A 24,610-nucleotide genomic window follows, 5' to 3' on the forward strand; every position below is an offset into this window, starting at 1 on the left:
TTTCTTGAAACTCGAGTTGTTTGTGCTCCTAAACGAGGTTCAGAAACTACCTGTAACGGCCTCATCTTCAGACCTGGCAATTTTTTTTTTTTTTTTTTTTATTACGTAGTAGCGTTAGTAATCATTGCCCCCCCCCCCCCCCACAAGTTCACTTAACCTGAGGCATGGAGACTGTAATTTGGGAGACGAAGCCTCGAGCCTAAGGCGCTCTCGGGTCCATGTGAGTCATGCTTTCGTTTTATTTGCCGTGGTGATCGTGGCGGTCGGGAGAGCGGGTCGCGAGGCCCGGGCGGCTGACGGGTGGAAACAAACAGAGGCTCAGCTGCCGGCGCTCCGCTGCCCGCGGACACTCGCTGGCCCAGGGCGCGCCTCCCGCCGCAGGGCGATCCGCGCTGCCGCGGGCACACAGCGAGAAAGAGGGAGACGTGGCTCCAGGAAGGCCTCCGGGATGCCAGGGCAGGCCAGCAGGGCCGTTTTACTTAAAATATCAAAAGCGAACCCCAGGGCACAAAAGGAGTCACGCGTTGCGTCTGAGTAGATAGAGGGAGCCTGACAAGCTGTCTCCTCACTCTGGAGGCAGAGCCCGTGCGTGTCTCGTGCTTTGAGTTTGAAAATCATCTGCAGCCTGTCTGAGGGCCTGAGCAGACCCCGCACCGTGCACCGCTGACTGTGCTCCAGCGCTGGCTGGGAGCACCCGGCGAACGCGCAGTTTTTCTGCTTAAACCCTTTGTGTATGCGAAGACACGGCCTCAGTGCAGTGGGTCTAGGAGACCCCCAGGTTCGGGCCGTATCTGCCTTTTTCCAGAGGAAGGAAAAGGGGAGGTGAAGAGTCAGAAATGCAGAGGTGTAGGCTGCTGGAGTTCGGGGGACCCAGCCGCCCGTAAGCTAGAGTTCTCAGAAACGAAGGCAGAGAAAGCGCAGAGAAGACCGCGTTTTCGTTTAAGAACAAAACTGCAGCAAAGGCTTGGAAACACTTGAGTCACGCGCATTGTTGCTTTAAAACATTTTGACCGAGGCTGGGTGAGTTTTTTTAATGGCACAAATTAAATTCAGCTGGATATTTTCCATTATTCGACCCGCTTTTTGCGCTGGTTTAAAATAATCCTTTAGTAGCTCAAATGTTGACTTACTGAGCGAGAAGTGGCAATTTACACCTTAAAGAAACGAGTGTAAATCACTCGTGGTTCTAATTGCTGTAAGTTTACGAAAGAGCTGCTGGCTCGGTTTAATCTGAAGCATTTTCATTCAAATTGTCATCGGAACAAACACCAGGCTTCTTAAATCCTGCTGTAATTAGCTTTCAAGTATCCTATTAAACCTCTTCACCTTTTGGGTTATCCTATTCAAAAAGCCCCCTTTAAAAAATATATATGTGTCTTGCTCTTTTAATTGAGGTTATTAAAGAAATCAAGTTTCTTTCCCCACCCCCTCCTCAATTCTCTTTTCTTCTTTCCCACTCCACCTCCCCCCGCCCCGCACCCCCGTTAGCCCGGTGTTCCCGGCTTCGCGGTGATTGACGTCTAGAAAGAAAACGCTTTGTGCGGGGACGATTGTTATTAACTAGTTATCCCCGGCGTGGGGGGCGGGGAACCGACGTGCTCCGGTGAGCGCTGGAGACCCGGAGCGCAGCAGCGCGCCGGCCGAGCCCTCGGCGCTCGGGTGGCAGCGGGCGACGGAGGCTGCGCGCCCTCCCGCCCGCGGAGCCCGGGCTCAGGCGCCGTGAGCGCCGCACGCGCTGCCCCGCGCGCCGGGGGCCTTCATGCGCTCTCCCCCACCCCCACCCCCACCCCGTGTCGAGGCTCCGGGCCGCGCGTGCACGCTCTGAACTTGTAATCTCTGTTTCTCCCCCACTTTCCCCACTGCTATCCCGCAGTGCGCGGGGCTCATGTCGGAGGACTGCGGGCGGACAGCAGCCCTGGCGGCCGGGAGGACTCGAAAAGGCCCGGGGGAAGAGGGACTGGTGAGTGGGGAGGCGGCTCAGGACTGGGGGCCGCTGTCCCCGCGCTTCTTCCCGGGTCCAACTGGCTCCTCCGGGAGCGGGTGGAAGGCGGGGCGGAGTGGGAAACTTAGCTGGCCGGTGTAGCGGTCAGGGCCGCAAGGTTCCCGGGTTCCTGGAGGTCAGGTTCGGCAGCCCCGGCGGGTGCCGGGTGCGTGGCCAGAGCTTGGACTCGCCGGAAAGGGCGAGAAGCGAGACCTCACGGAGCGGGGGGGCGGGGGGGGGAATCCTGAGGGAAGGGAGGGGAGGCGACGGGGGCGTCCCTGTGGGGAGGTGGGATGCGAAGGGGAGGAGGGGTCTAGAATCGCCTGCGCCTCGCGGCTTCCTGCAGGTGAGCCCCGAGGGAGCGGGGGACGAGGACTCGTGCTCCTCTTCGGCCCCGCTGTCCCCCTCGTCGTCGCCCCGGTCCATGGCCTCGGGTTCCGGCTGCCCCCCTGGCAAGTGTGTGTGCAACAGCTGCGGCCTGGAGATCGTGGACAAATACCTTCTCAAGGTAGGACGGGGCCGCGGGCGCGAACTCTGGGAAAGGAGAAAAGTTTCCCTCACTCTCTTCCACCCACGTTCTCGATCGAGGTTGTAGGCTTTCTCAGTAAACCAGCCCAGTCTAGGGCAACTCATGAGGTGGGACAAAGTGTGGAAAGAAATCTTAGAATCTCCAGTATTCTCGCAGAACAGGGTATGTGTGACACATCGTGGTCTAGAATGCCATTCCCCCGGGTGGATGTACTGGATTCAGTCACAGACTTGTAGAGGAAGGGAAGTAGAGAAACTCTTACCCGCTCTGTAACAGAAACCTGCCCGAGCGGTTTTTACCGAGCCCTGGGTTATTACTTTCTTAAAAATCTTTGTCCCCTCCAAACTGACTGGTCCCTCCACTCCATTAACGCCACGCTCCTGTCTGCTTAGAAGAATTCCAGGTCGGTGTATGTCAACTGATTCTCCTTCCCAACGTCTCTTTTGGGGACAGCCACTGTAAAGTGCCATAAAGGATCTTTTCTGGACCAATTAAAATAATAATTACACACACACACGTACAGTCTTATTCTTATTTGCAGTTATCTGAGGCTTTTCCAAAGTAAAAGTTCATAGGTGCATTTAAATAAAAACCGCTTCATATACCTTCCTGCTCTTATGAAGGCTTAATACTTTAAGGCCACCCAGTGCTTGTACTTTCCAGTGCTTGGGGAAAAAAATGGAAATTTATTTAAAGTCACACACACAAACGAACGCATCAATGCCTGGGATGAAGTGCATTAAGTACTGCTTTGAGAGTTGACTGTCTTAATTTGTTTCACTTTTCTCTTAGAATATTGTGAGAGAATTTTGGAGTAGAAATTCTGGCAGGCCACAGTTTTCCATGTCATTGTAGGCAGGATCATGGTCCCATGTGTTGTAATCCTAATACCATGGGTTTTCAGCTTCAATAGCTTTTTTAAAACACTATTTAAAATAATGGACTCTCCTACAATGAATTAGTAGCAAACCAGTTCACTTTCTATTCCCTCTCCACTCTGCTTAGGTTTTAAAAAGAATCATGGAGAGTATAAGTTCAAAAAGGGAGTTAGTGGGTTTCTTTAAGTTTCTACCTCAACATACGAAGCTGCTGCTTCTGTAAAATGGGAATGATACCCTATGGATACAACCCGGATAAAGCACCAAAAGAAGTTTTGGTGAAAACACTAAAAAATGACTAAGTTAATTTTACTTGGTGGTTGATTCTTAAAGCTGGTAAATTAACATGGCTTTCTCTTTAAATCTGCATTCTTAAGATTCCATTTTCAATATTGCTAAACCTGAGTCTTTTGGATATTTCAAAATGCTCTTTGGGATCAAAAATAGCTGCTTACTTTTCAATGAACCCTCTCGATAATTAGCTTAATCTTTAAGAATGTTTCTGAATAGATTTATAAAGTCTAACTTCATAGCATAGAAGATATAGAAAAAATGTTATGGGGAAGTGACACAACATATCCTCTGAAATAGTTTCTAGTGGTAATCTTGTATAAATTAAAATGTGTTTATATATTATGTCTTTGTAGTACATAAAATATCTAAGTTGTCTAAGTGAGTTATATAAAAAACAGGAGTCATCCCAATGAAGTCTTCTACATATTACCAATTCGTGTACATTAGCTCTAACTGAAGTTTGGTACTATATCATTATATTAAAAACTCTGAGTTCTTAACTTTTTATTTTCCATTTTGAGTACTTATTCTTTCAGATAAGTTTGAATTCAATTTGAGTCACTGGTAAGAAAAATAGTTAGGCCTAGTAAAGAAATAGCATTTGAGTGTATAGCTAAAATAGAAAAACAGCTCAACAGGCAAGTTAAATGAAGTTAAAATGGAAAGGATGAGGGAAGTGAGATGTATTGCCCCATCTAATGCTTCGGTGTCCTGTCATTTGGGTAGTTTTCTTGCTTGGTTCTAACCATATGTTCAGGCATATATTCAAACAGACTGGGGATCAATACCAGCCATCAGGGAAGGTTTATAGTCTCTTGAATCTTCTCTCTTCACCTTGCTTTACTCGCTGGCAAAGAAATGGAAAATTAAGGAGTATTTTGGGGGAGAACGTAAATTTTGGGGAAAGGTGGCAAACCAGCCATTTAGGAGAGAGAGGGAGGCCATGGCTTTGCCTAGAGCCTTGCTTTGGGAAAAAAAAAAAAAAAAGAAAACCAGAGGTAAGATTGAAATACCAAAGGCTCTAAACAGTAGAATCCTAAAGGAAGCCTGTATTTCTAAACGTTATACTAGTTGGATCCATTTTAGGGAAAAAAGTAAAGAAAATACATCTTTATTTCCAGTACGGTATTCACCATTGTTAATATTTTTTGTTTCCTCAAATTTTTTCTATTATTTCTTTGCTGTTTTCAATGTTTTTTTTTAATTGTTAGCATGTAGTTCTTTTGTAAAAAGACCAAAACTTAAAATTTTTAAATTTCATCAAAAATGAGACTCTCATTAATGCTTTGGAATGAGGCACATAAGTATAATTAGAAGCTAGTAAAACATTTTCTATCAGCTTTGAAGTACCTTTTATATTTCATTTCACAGAATAACATGTTCAACAGTAGTTCTAATCTGATAGAATCACTGGATAGTGTTTATTATGAAATAGTGTAGCAAAAACCATATCTCTCAGTCATTTACTTTCCTATTTTAGTCATTAGATCCATTTGTAGAGTGTAACTAGTGTTGATGCATATTGCTGTTCTTTTACATGAAATTTAATTATGCATAAACCTAGTCCTTGTATCCATTTAAGAAGAGCAAACTTTAGGAGCCTACATTGCAGACCAATATATATCCTCATTCTCGAAAGCTAAAGTTGTGGTGCTTATAGTATGATGGCAACAGTTTAAGGTCAGAGTAATTATAATTTGTTTCCTGAAATGACAATATTTCACGTTCCTACTTAAGTATAAAGTGCTGTGCTTTATTAAACACCATTTTATGCCTTACTACTTGAAGTATAAACAGAAAGCAATGCTTGGGTGCCTTTTTAGAACTATTTATAATCAGATTGATTTTTTTTTCTCCAGTAGTCAAATCATTAAGTAGGTGTATCAGTACTTTATTCTTTGATTCTAGTGTTTTTGTAGCTGTGTCAACATTTGAATCTACCTTAGCAATTTATGTTTTGTAAGGGAAATGGATTACCTAGTTTCTTTATAAGGAAAAATATCTTACAAAGCTACTTTTTCAGTTTCTTTATTGCTCTATGTAATGGGTGTACAATTTATAATTGTTTGACCAAAAAGTAAGCTGAGAAGTTGTGTGTCTTGATTTCTATAACAGGTTTCACCATGGGAAGAATTTGGTAAAAGAAAACAAACAAAAAACCTGTATGTAGGACTTTAAAGTGACCAAAATTTCCCTTGTGTTTATAGAGGTTCAATTTAAGAAAAAAAGAAAAAAAACAAAACAAAACAAAACTTGAATTTTCCCAAGGAATTAAAAAAAAAGAAAAGATAAACACAAAATGAGGCATATACCATTATGATTTTCTGGTTATAATTAAAAGAGAATATATCCAGATGCATATTTATATAAATGACACCCCTTGGATGAAAACATTCAGAAGGTGTATTAAAATATTAAGGGGTCAGCTTTTTAAATTATCTCATACACAAAACCAGTGAATACTGTCCTTAGTGTGGTATTAGAATGGTGCCTCACCCTGCCCCTCTTCCCTTCACAGGTGAATGACCTGTGCTGGCATGTCCGGTGTCTCTCCTGCAGCGTCTGCAGAACCTCCTTAGGAAGGCACACCAGCTGTTATATTAAAGACAAAGACATTTTCTGCAAACTTGATTATTTCAGGTACACTATGAAGATTTTTCTTAATAAAATAGACACTTCAAGAAATTACTATGCAAAAGAATTTTGCGATAAGCTTTTTCTTGTCCAGTTTTATTTATTGAAGCCCAGTTTTTCTTATGTAGTAGATTTCAGAATGAGAATGCTTTCATATTTTTGAGGTATAATGAATATTAAAACAAAATAAGTGTGTTTGCCTCATTTAGGGATTCAGTATATAAAAGTTAATTGTAAATAATACTTCCACTTTAAAAGTTTTAGGTATTGAAAACAAGGAACTTTTTTTGCCGAGCATAGGTATAAAGTATGAAATACAAGATGACTTATTGTGACAAAGCCCTTTGTTTGGGAAGATGAAATAAAATCATTATGGGGGAAAATAAATCAAGGTTTTGGTAAGCTTTTGCCAATTTACCATAGAATGACCCTTAGCATACACCTATAAGATGTCAGGAGTTTGGAGACTGTTCTAAACCATATTATTCTGAAGAATTGACAATTCCAATATCATAAGTATACTAAATCTAATTACTTTGCCTAAAAATCTTATTTCTTTTGTCTTTTTGGTCTTTAAAGATTATATTTGCATAAGATATTAAATGTAACATTTACTCTGCATAGTCTCTTTATAATTGTTTAAATGTGAGGTTTCTTCTAGAATATGATTCAGTTCTTTATGAGCAGCTGTCCAAAAATTGAAAATCATTCTTAAGTATGACTTTAAAAATTATCATACTTTTTTCTTTATTTACATTTCTAAATGAAGAAAAAATGTTCATTGTGAAACTAGGAAATTAAAACTATACAATGAAATTTGTAATAGTAATTATGTTTATAATCCATTTCAAAAAGTGTTTTCAGAGAGTTTAGTGATAGATTTGAATAAAATTTCTGGGTCATTTAAAGCACTTCATGAAATCCAGAGACCTTTATTTTATAAAATCACAGAATTTTATAATTACCAAAAATGTACATTTCTCATTCAGCTTCCTTTCTATTTCTTCAACAATAGTAACAATGTGCTTTCTCTTTTACTTAGGATATGCTAATCTTAATTTTTATGGTAACTCAAGACTCTTTGAAAGATTTAGTTTTAAAGATTTACTGAAAGTCTAGTTCTTTAGGATTTTTTTAATACTTCATATTTTATTATGTTCTGAACTTTATTTTTAGGATTTAGTTTTCGAGAGTAACTTTAAAAATCAAGCTGGCAATACCTCTAAAGATGTATCTCTTGATGAATAGGCATAGACACATATGCTAATCTAGTGTGATCTGGGCATGCCAGGACATTACCGTGATTGTCGCAGGAGATGTGGCAAACAGTGTCCTGTCATTTAGACTGGAAGAAGAAAAATATTTACATCTAGCTTTGGCATTTTGTGAAGGTTGAACTGCATTAAATGTCCAGATATGTCTCTGAACGTTCTAGATAATATTTTCTCTCTCCTGTGCATAGCAATGTAATAGCTTTTTCTCCAAGGGAAACATTTCTGAGTTTTCCTTCCTCACCCACCAGGGTAAAAAATTTCTGTTCTACACATTCTTTGATCATTTTCATTTTAAGAGTTTTAACATTTTAAAAAATATTTAAAGCATTTTCTAATAACCTCAACTTGGTTTTAAGAAGTCATTACTTATATCTTCAGTTGGTGTAGGTTTTCAGTCTGGAGAGTGTACGTTTCTTTCTTGAGTCTCTACCTAAATATATAAATGCATTCATATTTGATACAAGAGGGATATAGAAACTCATTTCTCATTTATTTTAAAAGAAAAATTCAATCTTCTTTACAAGGAACAATGGGAAGTCTTTATTTTTATAAACGGGTTTGAATTGTGACCATCTCAAGTCTTGATTCCTTACTATATTGACTTTTAGAAAAATAATTGATTTGTTTTTGAAATATTTAAATACTTAAATTATTCCAGTGGAGTAACATAATGTGTTAGTTTAACCTTAGACTGATGAATAGCTCACCATGCATTAAAATCTTCACCTCATGCCCTTCTGTTTTCTGTAGAAGGTATGGAACTCGCTGCTCTCGTTGTGGAAGGCACATCCATTCTACTGACTGGGTCCGGAGGGCCAAGGGGAATGTCTATCACTTAGCGTGCTTTGCCTGCTTCTCTTGCAAAAGGCAACTTTCCACAGGAGAGGAGTTTGCTTTGGTGGAAGAAAAAGTCCTCTGCAGAGTGCATTATGACTGCATGCTGGATAATTTAAAAAGAGAAGTGGAAAATGGTAAATATGTACTTAAAGTACTTTTGAGACTTTGGGGGCAGTGAATACAGGGATGAACATGATTTTTACTAAGGTCATCTTAATTCATTATTTTGTGCAAAGTGTAATTGTAGTAAAACTCATTAAGCACTCTACCGTTAGTGACAGTCTCCGTCTGTTTATTTATAGGGAAAGCCATGGTGTATGTGTTAGCTTTGTGCCATATTCTCAGGCAGCAGCCTTGAGTTAAGGTTCTGCTATTCTTTTTGTAAATAGTTGTTTCCCTGTATTTGCCTTTCTAAGGATGGGCCTTAGATGTGCACTTCTTTTTGCACGTTTGACTAAATATACAAGCCTATAAATGGAATATTGCTTGTACAATATATTTATAGGGTGTTTTAAAACTTAACTCAAGGGGTTTTGCAATCTAGAAAATGTATACAGTTTCACAATAAGCCGAGAGATGCAAGAAACCTATTATTGCAAGATGGGTGGATCCATTTGAGTTACCAACATGTATAGTATGTTTTTTAAATGCAGGTAATGGGATTAGTGTGGAAGGCGCCCTCCTCACAGAGCAAGATGTTAATCATCCAAAACCAGCAAAAAGAGCTCGGACCAGCTTTACAGCAGATCAACTCCAGGTAGATATGAAATTAATTTATGACTTTTGAAGCCTCTCTCTGCCAAAGAAAAAAAAGGAAATAAACAATCTCCATGCTGCCTAAGAGCATTTATATATATTTTTTTAAAAATTGGCCTATGCTTTTTGTGAAAACTAACTTGGTGAATGTATAAAAAACATACTTATTGCCCTAAATGTTTAGCAGTATTTCCAGCATCATGATGTGATATTAACTAGTCATTCAAGCATTGGTATCAACATCAGAGTAGAGACAAAATGTTGATCTGTCCTAATTTCCTGATAACATCAATCTAACCCAGGCATTTATATTACTATATATAATTGCAATGGAAGACAAAATATTTTGAGACTCTTAACAGAAAGAGACATATACAGTATGTGGATATATGGGACACTAATGTGTTTATCTTTAACAAACCATAATGAGCCTTTTGGTAGACAATATTGTATGTTTTTGAGTAGGACATAATTGGAAATACCTTAATGTAAACAAGAATCTGCTGATTGACTACAATCGAGTGGACCTTTTCTTGTTTTAAAGCGGGTGGAGGGAGTAATTCTATAATTTGATGCTAAAGGTTATGTCCCCTAAAAAAGGAGGGATTATTTTCAGTTAAGTTGACCTAAATGTAATTGTTGTAAGCATGATTTATACAAATTATCAAGAAAATAATTACTCCTTCCTTTATGTTTAAGTCTACACATATACATTTCTTTCTGGCATTTTTTCACATAACAAAATCATGTTTTCTAAAAGATTAATGTGGCTGAGGTATTTGTTTTCTGTTAAGGTAAAGTAACATTTATTATGCACCTACCATGTACTGCTGGGTGCTTTACACATAGTGTCCATTTTAGTTCAGAATTTAAAGGACATTTATGCAATGTTAACAAATGAAAGTGATTTTTTTGGGGGGGGGAATATTTCTAAGACCTGCCAGTAGTTAAGATGGATACAATAAAAGTGGTCCAAAAATTTTTGAGAATGATTAAGAAAGATACCTTGATGTGACACAAACATTCCAAGGGAACTTGGCATTGGAAAGCACTCTAGCATTAAAACCTAGACCCATTCTGAAAAATTATCCAAATAGATGATTGTATTGGATTTCTTAATTTAGGCATAAAGCACATGGTCAATAAGTAATAAATGAAAGATTAGGCAATTGAAAGAAATATCTCTGTTTTGAACCTTGCTTTTCTGGGTGCTTCACTGGGTTGTAATGAAGATCACACAATGCCCTAAGGTAGAGGATGTGAGTACTTGTGGGAAACCTGGAAAAACACCTAGTTGCAGTAAGGTGTCTGGGTTAAAATAAAATCTCTAGTATAAATATATTCTGTTTTTGAAACAGGCTGTTTCCATGAAGCACTGGTTATAATTTTAATAATGACAAGATTGATAACTTTAATTTGATGTAAAAATTTATTACTAAAACTATAGTTGTTAAAATTTGAAATCACTGTAGGTAGATATACAATATCCTATAGAAAGATAATTATAGATACTAATTAAACAAAATGGGAATATTATTTGTGGAGATCTTTGTGTGCCAAGACCTGTGCCAGGCATTTTGTCTACATTATCTCCTTTAACTCTTAACAATAATTCCTTGATGTAGGTTGCCTCATCCAAGAGATGCAGGAATTCCTCTCAAGGCAGACCATCAAGGAATGGCAGAAGGGAGATTTGTACCCTGCTCCCCAAACCTCTGGTCTTTGCATTTTGCTTGGCCTCCCAGGAGATCATGAGTTGAACTATGCCTTAGCAAAATTCCGCTTAATGGCAGTGGCAGCAGCTAAAACAAAAGAGTGAAATTCTGAATGTTGTAGATTGCCTTACAGTTTTAAATTGCAAAGGCACATAAAATATTTAATCTATGCATTACTGTATGAAAATGTGATCTGAATCATGTTTTTAAAAATGTGTATCAGAATCATAGGTTTTAAAAAATGAAAGTATCAGCGATACGCTTTCAAAGCATGTCTTTATTTATTCAATATTTAGTAACATTTATCTTATGCCAGAGATGGCTAAAACAGATGAAATACAATCCTTGACCTCAAGTGGTTCTTTATAATTTAGGAATCTGGGATACATGTAAAGTTTTTTTAAAAAACCTTTAATCACTTATTTTCGCCAGACCATATAATAAATCAGGGAATATATACTCATTGTCAAATTGTCCTACCTTTCAGAAAGCTGAATATATTCACATAGTGCTTGAATTCAGCAAAATAATAAAATATTATAGGTGACCAGTGAGTAAGTCAAGATTATCCATGTAGTGCCTGCTTTAGACAGAGGAGAGTTAAAGGAATATGTAAGATGATTTTCAGAAATTCTTCTTTAGAAGCTTATGGGAAGAAAAAATTAAGACCCAGAGGATGTGTTAGTAAATATATTTCAAATATTGTCCCATTTTTAGGAACTATATTTTAGAAGTTTCTGGCAATATTATGGTTTGGTTTTTACAATTAGGAGTACTTGCTCAATGATTATTAATATTAAACATGCCAAAGTTAGCTCCTACTTTAATCTGTTTTCAGATCACGTTGGTCAGCTGCTACTCTGCAGACTCCTGACATTTCTGGTAGATTTCCTGGCCTTAAAATGATGACTGTCTACAGAGGCTCACTCCTTGACCATGTTAGAGGAGCTTGGAAAAGGAGTGAGCTGGATTTCAGCAGTATTAGTAACTGGAGAATAGTGAAATTAAATTTTTAAAAAAGGGTCACTTTCTTTCTTTTTTTTTTTTTTTTGGTGGGACTAAATACTGATACTATTAAAGATCGATGAACACATCTTTTCCTTTAGAATATTCCGATTCTAAATTATCAGTTTTGCTTTATTCCTTGATGAGAAATCCCTTATTAAATTTGTGAATCTGAAATGCATTTGTGAAAAGCATGCTGTTTTTGTTCTATAAATGACCGATAATGACACTACAAGTTTTTCTATTTTGAAAATTAAGAAACAAAGGCATTATTTGCATATTCTGTTTTCTTTGGGATGTTACATGTTCAACTACTTATAAACACAACTCTGTTTGCACTGGAAGATATTAAATAACACATTTGGAGTAGGAAAGGAAGAATGAAGTGAACTGAGTGAGATTATAAACTTTTAAGCCAGTTTTGTCCATTTTTAAAAGTAAAAATCTATGTTCTGTTTACAGTGAGTATGTCAATATAACATAGCCAGATGGGAAGCCAGGAATGTTTAATTCTAAGAGTCACTAATCAGAGAGAACTTAACTGAAAATATAATTTGTAAATTTCATAATGTTTCCTGGAACGACATTGGCCTTTTTCTCTACACTTTTTTCAGATTTTCCTCACATTGTCAAGTTTCCTTAAGAGCATATTATGTGACAGGAAGGGAGCTTAACCCCTAGGTGTATGAAGAATAAGACATCCCCCTTCCCCTCAAGGAACTCACTTTCTGCTACGGAGAGTAAACTTGCAAATGAATTATTTAGCCACCCTGTGACAAGTGCAGTGGCAGAAGACAGTATTATATGAGGACCATAGTGGAGAATGCAGTGAGTTTTGCCTGTTGGAAAGGGTGTAGAGACCAGCAGTGCTCTAGGTCTTTAAGTAGGTTGGTTACCCACATCCCATGCCTCTGAACAACAAGTACAGTCATGTTGGATGCCCAACTGCCCTCCCTCATTCTTTATAATACAAACTTTATGTTTTTTACTACTTCCCTGCATTGATTGACTTTTAGTAATAAAATTTAAGTATCTCATTTCATTCCCATAATGATTCCTTTCCTGAAAGAATCCAAAGCCCTTGGCTTGTGCTTTTATTCTGGTACTGCCTCTCCTCCCCTACTCTTCTCCCTTTACCTTTTGTTGTAGGTAGTTACTAACATGTCTGTATCTTTCTCCCAGAAAATTAAGACCAGGGACAGTTTATGTATAGTAGTTTGTATGTATAGCATGTGGCACAATGGTTCCAATCCAAAGGTTCACATCAGAATCACCTGTGAGCTTTTTCAGTATATAGATATTTAGACCTTGGTAAATTCTTATTCAGGGGGCTGATGGGTGTCTCTTTTTAAGATCCCAGATATTCTTTTAAATAGAGCAAGTACTCAGAAAAATTATGGAGTCATTACAATTAAGTGGAATCCATCAGTTGAGCTGTGTACGCAGACCAATGAAATTGTACTAGGGACCTTGAACCTGATCAGTAGAGACTGGAGATAAATGTGATATAATTTTTGTATTTCATTAAATATTCTAATGCTGGCAATTTTAGCAAAAATGGAAAAAATAATAGATAAGACTCATACTATTTATATATTTCATTTGTGTGTTATAAGAATGGAAGAAAGGAAAAGGTGAGCTTATTTTTAATGGCATAGTTGAGAGGCAAAGATTTATGTTGAAATGGATTTTTAAAAAAGATTTCAGCATAGCAACTTGCATGTAAATTTATAAAGTAGGCACTCTATTTCATTTACACATACTTTTCTATATTTGTAAGTAATAAAATACAAGTGCCCATTTTCTTGTGCATGTCTTATTTCTCCTGTTATGAAAATACAGAACCACTGAGCTGCTTATCTTTAGCTATTTACTACCTGTATTTTTTATAAAACAGGTTATGCAAGCACAATTTGCTCAGGACAACAACCCAGATGCACAGACCCTCCAAAAACTGGCAGAAAGGACAGGCTTGAGCAGACGTGTGATACAGGTGATTATTTTAAAGGTCAATCAAGAGTTATTCAAAGTTTAAATTCTGGATCTTTATGAGTGTACATTGTTTTTTGTGAAGAAATGTCAAAACATTAGCTTCTCATTTTAGGTCTCTTCACACTCTAAATTGGTTTTTAAAAACCTGAGAATTGGCTTGCTTGGGCTAGGCTGCAATTTGTCAAATGACTCCTTGCACATCTTACTTCATTTAATACTCACAGCAACTCTAAGATCCTCAGGCTAAAAAAAGACAAGTGCAGTTCCAAGCTAAATCTGGTTCAGAGATCAGTGCTTTTTTTTTTTTTCCTACTAGAGAGAGCGAGTGTGTGTATGAGAGTGTGTAGGAGGTGTTGGGGTGTGTGTGTGTGCGTGTGCGTGTGCGTGTGTGTGTGTAGGGGGGTGTTGATGGCCTTCGCTAAAGATCCAGGAAGAGGGTGTGGTGTGAACAAAGGTAGGGAGAGATGAGTTACAGCAAATTTGTTGGGAATGTAGAATTTATGTTTGGAAAGCGTGGGAAATGAAATTGTTGGAGTTGAAGTCAGAGAGGCCTATGAATGCAGAGTTCTCTCCTAAGCAGAAGAAAGCCATGATGTGATTTTAGGAAGAAAAGGCTAGTGACAGTACATAGGAAGAATTGGAGTTGGGAAAGGCTAGATAGAAGTACACAGCTTAGTAAGGATGCTCACCAAAGTCCTGATTTCTTGAGACTTAAGTGGGGTGGTAGACCTAGAAATCATTCCAGAAACACTTTATGGACTGCACACTGATGGCAGGTACCGGTTGCTAGACAGACCAGAAAAGGACCTGGAGACTGTAAAGGGAAAACAGAGAGGGGTCAAAGATGACTCAGATTCATAGTCAAAGTATCCATAGGAATGATGCCATTGGCAGAAATAAAGTCAGAAGAAAGCTGGATTGGTGGTTGGGAGGAGAATGAAATCCTTTTAGCATTCATCATGCAGTGATAGTGGTAGTTGAATATGTAAACGGGTATTTGGAAGGACTCAAGCAAAGAGATCCAATGCTATGAAATTTGGGTAAGATCTTTTAGAGAGAGATCATAGAGTGCAAAAAGTGAAGAATGGATTTCGGGAAGAAAGCAAGGTAAGAGGTTCTATTTGAGTGGGACATAGTCAAAGCTAGATTCAAGGAAGGAATCTGGTGAAGAAGCAGCATGGAGCCCAAAGAACTGGGGTGGATTCAAGAAGGAGGTGGCCAGCTGTGTCAAGATGTTATGAAGAGACCAGGGAAGTGGAAAATAATTTTAAATAATGATCAAGGTTCAAAAAAAGTTTAAGGAATGAAAGTAATCATAACAAGCAAGATAAAATTCAGTGGGGGAAAAAGGTAAATTTCTTCAGTGTACATATATTTTGTTTCTTAAGTTGGGCGGTTGACACCCAGGTGTTTATTCTTTAAGCTTGAAGTAGTTCATTATTAACCAGTCATCTACACAAAGAAGCTGATGCGAAAAGCCTGATGGTACTGCAGCTTCTCCTGAGTCCTAAGCTCCCAGTGGTTTTGGTTGACTGAAGTGTAATGAGGCTCTCTTAGGAGGCCAGTCCCACCAGCTCAGCTCAGCACTTTCCGGATGTCCAGGGTATTGTGTTTATTTCAGAGGGCAAAATTTTAGAAAGGGACTAAGAAGGAACCAATCTAAAAAGAGTGCTGCCTTTAAAGAAAGACTACTAAGGTCATGAAAGATCTAGAAATCACGTCCTATTATTAAAGGAATAGGGATATTTATCCAGAGGTAAGGCCAGGACATGGTTAGGAAAGGAATTGTATATACCGAGTAGGTGTTTTTACATATGTGCAAAAGGCTATCCTGCAAGGGAACATAGGAAAAGGCACTGGTGTTCATTCAATGAACTTTCTCAGTATGAAAAGCTACAAAAATGGCATGGACTACCATTGAAGATAGTGAGTTTCCTGTGCCTGGAAGTGGAGTCTCATTGGTGAGGTAGTTCAGATTCAATGGGCTGAGGGTTCCTTCAAATATAAGCCTGTGTACATTCATGGCAGTGATGGCTGTACGTAAGTCAGATCCATGACTACTACATTTTAGACTATTTTGAAGTTGGAAACAAAGGAGAATGGAGGGGTTTCTTAGAGCTTTTCTTATTATTTGAAGGAGTAAGGACCCCAAACAGACATCTGTCATGTAATTTCCAGGTATTTAGGTCACTAGTATTATGAGCAGGTTAACTTGATCCCAAGCAGTAAAACTTGGAGAATATATTTTTGGATGTTGGCTTTTGATATGTGAAGATTAAATATTAAATATTTTTTAATTGGATTATTCATTTTTTACTGTGTTATTGCTTGAGGACCTTGTATATTATAGATATTAATCCCTTGTTGGATGTATAGTTGGCAAAAATTTTCTCCCACTCTGTAGGTTGTTGTTTCACTCTGTTGATGGTTTCCTTTGCCGTGCAGAAGCTTTTTAATTTGATGTAGTCCCATTTGTTTATTTTTTCTTTTGTGGTTTATGCTTTCGGGCTCATGTTCATAAGGTCTGTGCTCAGACCTAGTTCCTGAAGTGTTTCACCTATATTTTCCCTTAGTAATTTTACAGTTTCAGGTTATATACTTAAGTCTTTAATCCATTTTGAGTTGATTTTAGTATATGGCGAGAGGTGCATATCTAGTTTCATTCTTCTGCATAACCAATAAAAAAAAATGCTTTTCTGAATAAGTAAATAAATGTTAAATATTTTTGATGACAAAGGAGTACTAGCATACAAATGTATATTATTCATATATATGCACATATGTGTATGTAATTTAAATATATAGCCCTTCATAGTATTTTTGAAGAATTAATTACTGGGATTTCATATAGTAATCATAACCTCTTTCCCCTAACCTCCTTCCTAGTGTAGGCACAACAGTTCAGAAAGGTTAAAGAGAAGAGTTTTGATTATTAGGCCTCAATTCTGATATGCAAACTAGGTCACCCAAAGATTAGGTGGAAACAGTGGAAAGTCTCATTTTTATTAGCTGCAAGTCTGCTTAGTGAGACATTTGTAACAGAACAGATTTTCATTGTACTGAAGTCAAAGAAAAGATGGGTGATTTTACCTTTCTTTAATACTCTGCATCCAAATAAAATAATTGATCACATGTCCTTTAAGAATTATGAGTTGTATGTTTTACAGAAACAAAGTAAAACATTGCTATTTTTTCCAGTCAGTATGCTGGGAATACCCTTCAATATTAAGATTTACATTATTTCTTTTTTTTTTTTTTTTTTTTTTTGTCGTTTTTTTGTGACCGGCACTCAGCCAGTGAGTGCACCGGTCATTCCTATATAGGATCCGAACCCGCGGCGGGAGCGTCGCGGCGCTCCCAGCGCAGCACTCTACCGAGTGCGCCACGGGCTCGGCCCAAGATTTACATTATTTCTATATGGGTGCATATATTGAGATTAGCAAGTTATTTAGTTTGCAATTTTTCACTGTTATAGAAACAAGGCCATGAGCAACGTATCTATCATGCTAGTTCAATAGTTTCCTTAGCATAGATTTCTGGAAACGAGACTGTTGAATCAAAAGATAAAACATTTTTAGGGCCTTTATACAAAAATTGCCTTCTAGAAAGTTTATACCAATTTGTTCTGCCAGTAGGTACATGCAGGAGTTCTTTTTTCTTCAACTCAAGAATCCTGAATACTGTCATTCTTTTACATCCTTTCCAATTTGGTAGTCAGAAAAGAAAATCTTATTGTGTTTATTTCTTTCTTTTATAATCAACTAACTTGAATATGTTTGCTTATTTTATAATTTAAAAAACTGTATGTTTGTAGCCCACTTTTCTGTTGGGTTATTTCTTTTCTATCTTCATGGATTTTATTAATCCTATCTATCAAATTTTTATGGTTCATCAATTTCCTTTTCATTTATTTTTTCCACATAGAACTTTCATATTTTTATGTATTCAGGTATCTCAATCTTTTGCTAATTTTGGCCTTCGTTATGCTTCTCTGTCTAAATAACATGTCAATATTGGCTTTTGTTACTTAAACATTTACGGTTTTAATTATTTACACCTAAACTTTAATTTGTCTGGATTGATTCCAATGAGGTGGGGATTTCTCTAATTTTTTTCTCTCCAATGATTAACCAGTTTTCCCTAAATCAGTAAGCCATGCTTTCCCAATATTTTAAAATTCTATTTTTTTATGCACTAAATTTTTATTTGGCTTTTTGTCTGGACTTTCCAAAGGTTTCATTTTATGTTTGGTTTTTTTTCATTTCCAATATGTCTACATGACCTGCTTTCAGCTTATGTAATTCATAATTTAGAACTCAAAAATTTTAAAGTATGCTACTCAGAGAAAATTTTAACTCCTGTCGAAGGTTTGCAAAGTTAAGGAGAAAACTTTAAGTCAGGGAGGGGAGCTAAGAGGACTTGTATTTGAATTCTGAAGCTGAATAGTATTTATGTCAAGTTCTTTTCTTTTTGCGGGGGGGCAGGGAATGGGCGCTACTGGCTGATATAGGGAACCAAACCCTTGACCTTAGTGTTACAAGGCCACGCTCTAATCAACTGAGCTAACCAGCCAGCCCTTAAAATTTGTTTTCTAATATGTGGAATCCTCAGCTATATTTTGCTGTGCAAGTACATGACATCTTGTGTTTGCAAACCTCTCTCTGCATGATTACTTGTAGATGATCTTTCCAAGAAGCTATTTGAATGAGTATGAAAGTAGTTATTCTGCTCTTTATGTCACATCTTAGTATTTATATGCAGAGTCTGAATGGTATTTTTGGGGTTTTTTTGTTTTGTTTTTTACAAACAGTGGAGTAGGTTGAATGGAGTAGGTTCCATCCAATATATAATTTATATATAAAAAAGATATTTTTGAACATTCCTTAGGTGCTACCTTTCAGCCACCTGATCAGGGCTGAATAACCCATTAAATTGTTAATTTTTATTCATTTAGTTTTAATCACTTGAGTTTATACTTTGCCAGCTCTATTTTTGAGTCCCGGGGGCAGGGTGTGTTGCTGAACTCAGGCCAACTTTATCTTATAAATTCTTTGCAGCTTCTTTCTGTTCCCCATTAGTCAGCCCTGATTCCTTTGTGCCATCAAGTTACCACCCATCAGCCTTTAACAGAGACTTATGTCCCTGACCTTTCCCCTCTCCCCTGATCTCAAAATGTTCTTGTCCTAATTCCCTTAATGTTTTTATCCCTTCACTTCTCTTTCTTCTAAAGGACAGAATCATTTGGAGTGATGGAAAATAAGTGATATAATATTTTTATCAAGGAACACTCTATGGTCAAGTTTTGTCTCATGGCAGAGAATTCAAACACAGGCAGGTTTAGGCAGGTTAGTTACTGGAAGCATTCTGGGCAGTCCAATTTGCCTTACCCTTACCTGGATGTAAAGTCGTGCTTGCCCTCAATTTGCTTTCTTTATTTCTGCAACAGAGTGGACAAGAGGGTGGTTAGCACTTTACATTTGGTGAACTCTTTCACCAATAGGTGTTTGTATTTAATTCTACTTAAATATTATGAGTTTTTTGTTATTACATGACCTTAACATGCTTCTTGGGGAATAGCCTACATGCACTTACTAAGAGGAATTGAACTCAGCAGGTTAAAATGTGACTGGAATAACTGAATCAAGAGGTTTGTAGAAAGCTTTAAGTTCTCAGCAGGGATTTTAGTCATTTGAGCAAGGATTTGACATAAGTCTAGCAGGTGTCTAAGCATACATTTAGGTGTGTACGTATTTAATGTTCTGACTAAAAGGGCTTCTTCTGTTTTTCTTTTTATTCCAAATGCCTGTAGTAAAGCCAAGGAGACTTCTCTGGAATTCTTGAGCCCTTATCCCCCCCTACCCCCATTTTTTTTTTATGGAAGACACTGGTTTAGTATAGAATTGGGCTTTTAAGTAAATCGCTAGAGAGCTATTATCTGAGCAAGATCAATGACCATTGTTATTTGGGCTAAAATGTTTTTCTTCTCTCTACAGAACTTTTTAAAAAGGTTATTTTCAATTGTACTGTGCTTGTGTGGTAGAGTGATTGAGATTGCATTCATTTTTAAATCGAGTTGGTAATGTACTCAGAAACTGAGGTGTGACCTAGTTCCCTTGCCTTTCTCCCCATCAGGTGTGGTTTCAGAATTGTAGAGCACGCCACAAGAAACATGTCAGTCCTAATCACTCCTCCTCTGCCCCAGTCACAGCAGTCCCACCCTCCAGGCTGTCTCCACCTATGTTAGAAGAAATGGCTTATTCGGCCTACGTGCCCCAGGATGGGACGATGTTAACTGCGCTGCATAGTTATATGGATGGTAGGTACACCAACATTTAACAATTATCTACCAAGCAATCAGTAACTGGTAACTTCTAATATTAGGTTATTGATTTGACTCACATTTTGAAATATTACTTCAGTAGTAGCTGAAAAATATTGTGGAGGGTGCAGTAGTGAGCAAAACTATGTATTCTTATTTCTGATTACATTTTAAGGAAAAAGTTTAACACCACTTTACAACTAAATACAAATATTCATAATAATGACTGAGTGCTTGATTTTTACTTACAAAAAAATGTTTTGGTTTTCGCCTGATGATAAATATTTAAATAATTTATTTCCCTATAAACAGAAAGTATTCACACACAGATCCTTAGATTGGGGTTTACTAAGTTTTTGTTGTCATTGTTTTTGTTTGTTTTTTGGTGCTGGAGGGTACAGGAATTGAACGCTTGAGCTTGGTGTTATCTGCACCACGCTCTAACCAACTGAGCTAAGCAGCCAGCCCTGATATTTACGAAGTTTTGTTAAAGAAAATTCTTTATTGAAGCAGATTATACATATAGAAAAGTGCACACATAATAAGTATGCAGCTTGATGAACTTAATAAAGTGAACATATCTGTATAAATTCTACCCAGATGAAGTAGTATAACATAATTAGCCTCCCAGAAGCCTCTCTTATATCTCCAACCAATTATTATCCTTTTCTTCCAAACAACTTAGCCCTGACTTCTAAAACCATGTTTTAGTTCTGCCTTATTTTTGAGCTTTGTGTAAATTGAACCATGGAGAATGTATTCTTGTATCTCTCACTTCTTTCAATTTTATTATTTGAGATTCATCTGTATTGTTGCAGGAATCAGAGATTTGTTTTATTGTAATATGGGAATATACCATAATTTATCCATTTCATGGTTGATAGACATTTGCATTTTTCCAGTTTGAGCTTTTCTGGACATGCTGCTATGGACCTTATTGTACATGCCTATTGGCATATATTAACTCACAGTTTTATATATACCTGGGAGTGGAACATAGGGTCATAGGCTATAGCTTTAGTCAGTTTTGCCAAACAGTTTAGTGGTTGAACCAGTTCACACTTTGACCAGCAACATGTGAGTATTCAAGGTGTTCCATGTCCTCGCCAACACTTGGTATGGTATAACTTCCTAGTTTTAGCCAATTTAATGATTGTGTACCTCTAACTCATTATTTTAATTTGCTTTTCCCTCATGACTGATGAGATTGAGCATATAAAAATTGGGCGTTTGTATATCCTCTTTTGTAAGAGCCTGTACATGTTTTTTGCCTGTTGGTCTATTGGCTTGTCTTTTATTGATTTTAGTTCTTGATGTAATCTGCATATGAAGCTTTTTGATAATGATATGTGTTGAAAATATCTTCTCAGTGGCTTGCCTTTTTCTACTCTCTTAATGGAATGTTTTTTTGAGTGAAAGTTCCTAATTTTAATGTAGTTCATTTCATCAGTTTTCTTTTTCCTTCACCGGCAGTGCTTTTTTGGTGACCCGTTCAAGAAATTGTTCTTACTTAAAGATAATGATTCCTATTTTATCTTCTAGAAACTTTGTTTTACCCTTGACATTTAGATTTATGGTGCATCTGGAATTGAATTTTGTGTGTGGTGTGAGATAGGATTTTCTGTTATAGTGATGAAAATGCAAATTTCCCAGCTCCTCTGCAGAGCCACATTGTCATGTCAAGTGTGCACATATTGTATGTGTCAATTTCTGTACCCTCTATTCTGTTTTATCAATCTATTTATTTATATTAGCAGCTAACCATATTAATTATGCTGAGTCTATTAGTCTTGATATTCAGTAGTATGTCTTCTTACCTTGTTGTTATTCAAGTTAGTATTGCCTATACTTAACCATTTGTATTTTCATAAATTTTACCAGCTTGTCAATTTCCACCCAAAAAAGGGAAAACAATATTTTGATACAATTTATTACAGTAAATGTACAGACCAATTTTAGGACACTACCATCTTAATATTTTCTTTCATACCATGAACTTTAGTATGTCTTTTCATTTATTTAGGTCATCTTTAAATTCTCTTTTATATTTTAGAGTTTTATGTTTAGCAGTCTCCCACATCTTTTGTTAAATTTATTCCTAAGTATTTCTTTTGATGCAGTTGTACATGGTATTTTCTCTGTGTGTAGAAATCTAGAGTGACAGTTACTTTCTTTCGTCACTTTGAACATGTGATTACTTTGTCTCCTGACTTCCATTGTTTCTGTTGCTTCATGTATGGATAGCTAATAGACCTGGCAACATTTCTTGTTGAAGTCAGCTGTTGATCTTCTTGCTTCTTTGAAAGTGAATGACTTCTTCCCCCCAACTTTTCTCTTTGTGTTTGGTTTTAAAATGTCTTATTATAATGTGCCTAGGTGTGCTCTTGAATATGTAGTTTGGTGTCTTTCATTATGGAAAATCCTCAGCTTTTGTCTCTTCAAATATTGTTTCTGCTGCTTTGAAAAAAATTTTTCATATTATCCAGCCTTTTGACCTTACATGCTTCATTCATTCTAGATATTTCTTCTGACCTATATTTTAGTTAACTAATTTTTTCTGTATCTAATAATCCTATAAAACTTATCCATTAATTTCTTAATTTGTTATTGTGTTTTCCAGTTTTAAAATCTTCATTTCTATGCTGAAACCATAGCTATACTAAAAGTCATGTCTGGTTACTCCAATATCTGGATCTTTTGTGGGTCTGTTCTGTTTCACTGTTTTCTCCTCTTTGTTTTCAGTCACATCTTTTAATTTGCCTCATTTTTTTTATGGCATGTCAGATGTTGGATATGAAAAATTAAAACTAATTTAATTTAGTTCTAGGTGATATCTTCCACAAAGAGGATTTAATTTTACCAATGGCAGGGAGTTATGCTAGGAGGAAGATGAACTTAATCCAATTATGTATCAGTCTTCATGAGGGCTGGTATATTTTTGTTTCCCTACTCCTTGGATTTAACCCTTGGGGATCCCAAATGAAAATGTGGTGGTGGTGGTGGTGGTGTTTTTAACCAAGATTTCTCCTCTTCGGTGGGCCCTTATCTGTAATTTTTGTTCCCCAACCACCCAAAGTCTAACTTCTGAAAGATCTTCTAAACTTCTCAGCCTGCCAAACATTCCTTTTGTTTTAAAATTATCACTATCCTTGTGGGGGAAAAGCAACCTCATTTTCCTTCCCTCCCCTCTGGGACTTGATTTTGCAAATGCTCACTACTTTGATATCTTTCAGATGGCTTCCTGGAGATTTTTTAAAAATGTTGTCTAGCTTTCCTAGTTGCTCTCAGAGGGAGGCTTGGTTTGAAGCAACATAGCCCTTGCTGAAAGCAGAAGCTTCATTTTAAGTTTTAAATAAAATATATATATATATTTTTAAAAAGAGCCTGTGTTGCTATTTACTTACACTAGTATCAAAATTGTTTGTGTTCACATGAAAGCCTGGAGTGTTGCCTGAGTCAAATGTGTATTGATGTGTATTTAGGGAGGGGCTAGTTAAGCATTTATAAAAAGAACTTGGTGGAGGGAGATCATTCTTACACAGACACCTTCATGTGAAAGCTATCACTATATCTGCAGACAATGCTCCCATGTCTTTCTAGCTGCAGGGTGCTGTACAGTGAATAGGGTATGGATGGAGGACATTAAAGTGGCAAAAGTTTGTGGCCCTCAGTAAAGATTTAGGAGGATACAACCACTCCCAGATTCTATTCTTACTATGCTGAATAAGTTAATACACCTGCTGAGGTCAGTGGAATGAGTGTAACTTATACACTCATTATAGTGAGCTATAGTGAGTGTTGAAATCATATTGCTTTGGATTGTTTTTGTTTGTTTTTAAATCAGTTTTATTCACCCCACAAGACTGATGCACAAATTTCTTTCTATTTTGTAGCTCATTCACCAACAACTCTTGGACTCCAGCCCTTGTTACCCCATTCAATGACACAACTGCCAATAAGTCATACCTAATTCTTTTTTTCAGGGATAGAAATGATTTAAAATATAAACTTGTCATTTATTATGTATAAAATACCATTCAAAAGATATTACTGTTAATTTTTTATTTAACACCCAAAGCATTTCCAACATCACTTTGCTGCCCAGGTATGTATCTCTAGTTGGCCTGCAAGACACTTTTATTGATTCTTCATTTTTTGTAAAACTTATGTTTACAAGAAAAAAACAAATCAAAACCTTTTTTTTTTTTTGTATTGTCTGGGGATAGTTCACTCTAGTGTGTATCTGTTAATTTATTTGTCATCGAAAGAGCACTTTGCCTAAAAGAAAGGACTGACAAGTGTACAAAATGTTTACAATCTTTCGTGAAATTGTAGTTTATCATTAGTTTGTATCTGTAAGTTATTGTTATAAATATTATCTGTATTTTTTGTTATA

The 24,610-nt window shown here is 37.1% G+C and overlaps 1 protein-coding gene across 1 annotated transcript; it reads left to right on the top strand.

Moving 5' to 3' along the window:
- The first annotated feature begins 1,876 nt into the window (after positions 1–1,876).
- Positions 1,877–24,184, top strand: LHX8 (LIM homeobox 8). The gene is made up of 8 exons (XM_063106578.1): positions 1,877–1,960; positions 2,328–2,489; positions 6,201–6,322; positions 8,341–8,561; positions 9,081–9,184; positions 13,801–13,896; positions 20,028–20,211; positions 24,108–24,184. Exons 1-8 carry the CDS (start codon positions 1,886–1,888, stop codon positions 24,182–24,184), a joined length of 1,041 nt encoding a protein of 346 aa, XP_062962648.1. The 5' UTR covers positions 1,877–1,885.
- The last annotated feature ends 426 nt before the right edge of the window (positions 24,185–24,610 follow it).

Source organism: Cynocephalus volans, chromosome 8 (assembly GCF_027409185.1).
Source record: "Cynocephalus volans isolate mCynVol1 chromosome 8, mCynVol1.pri, whole genome shotgun sequence".
Classification (NCBI taxonomy): domain Eukaryota; kingdom Metazoa; phylum Chordata; class Mammalia; order Dermoptera; family Cynocephalidae; genus Cynocephalus; species Cynocephalus volans.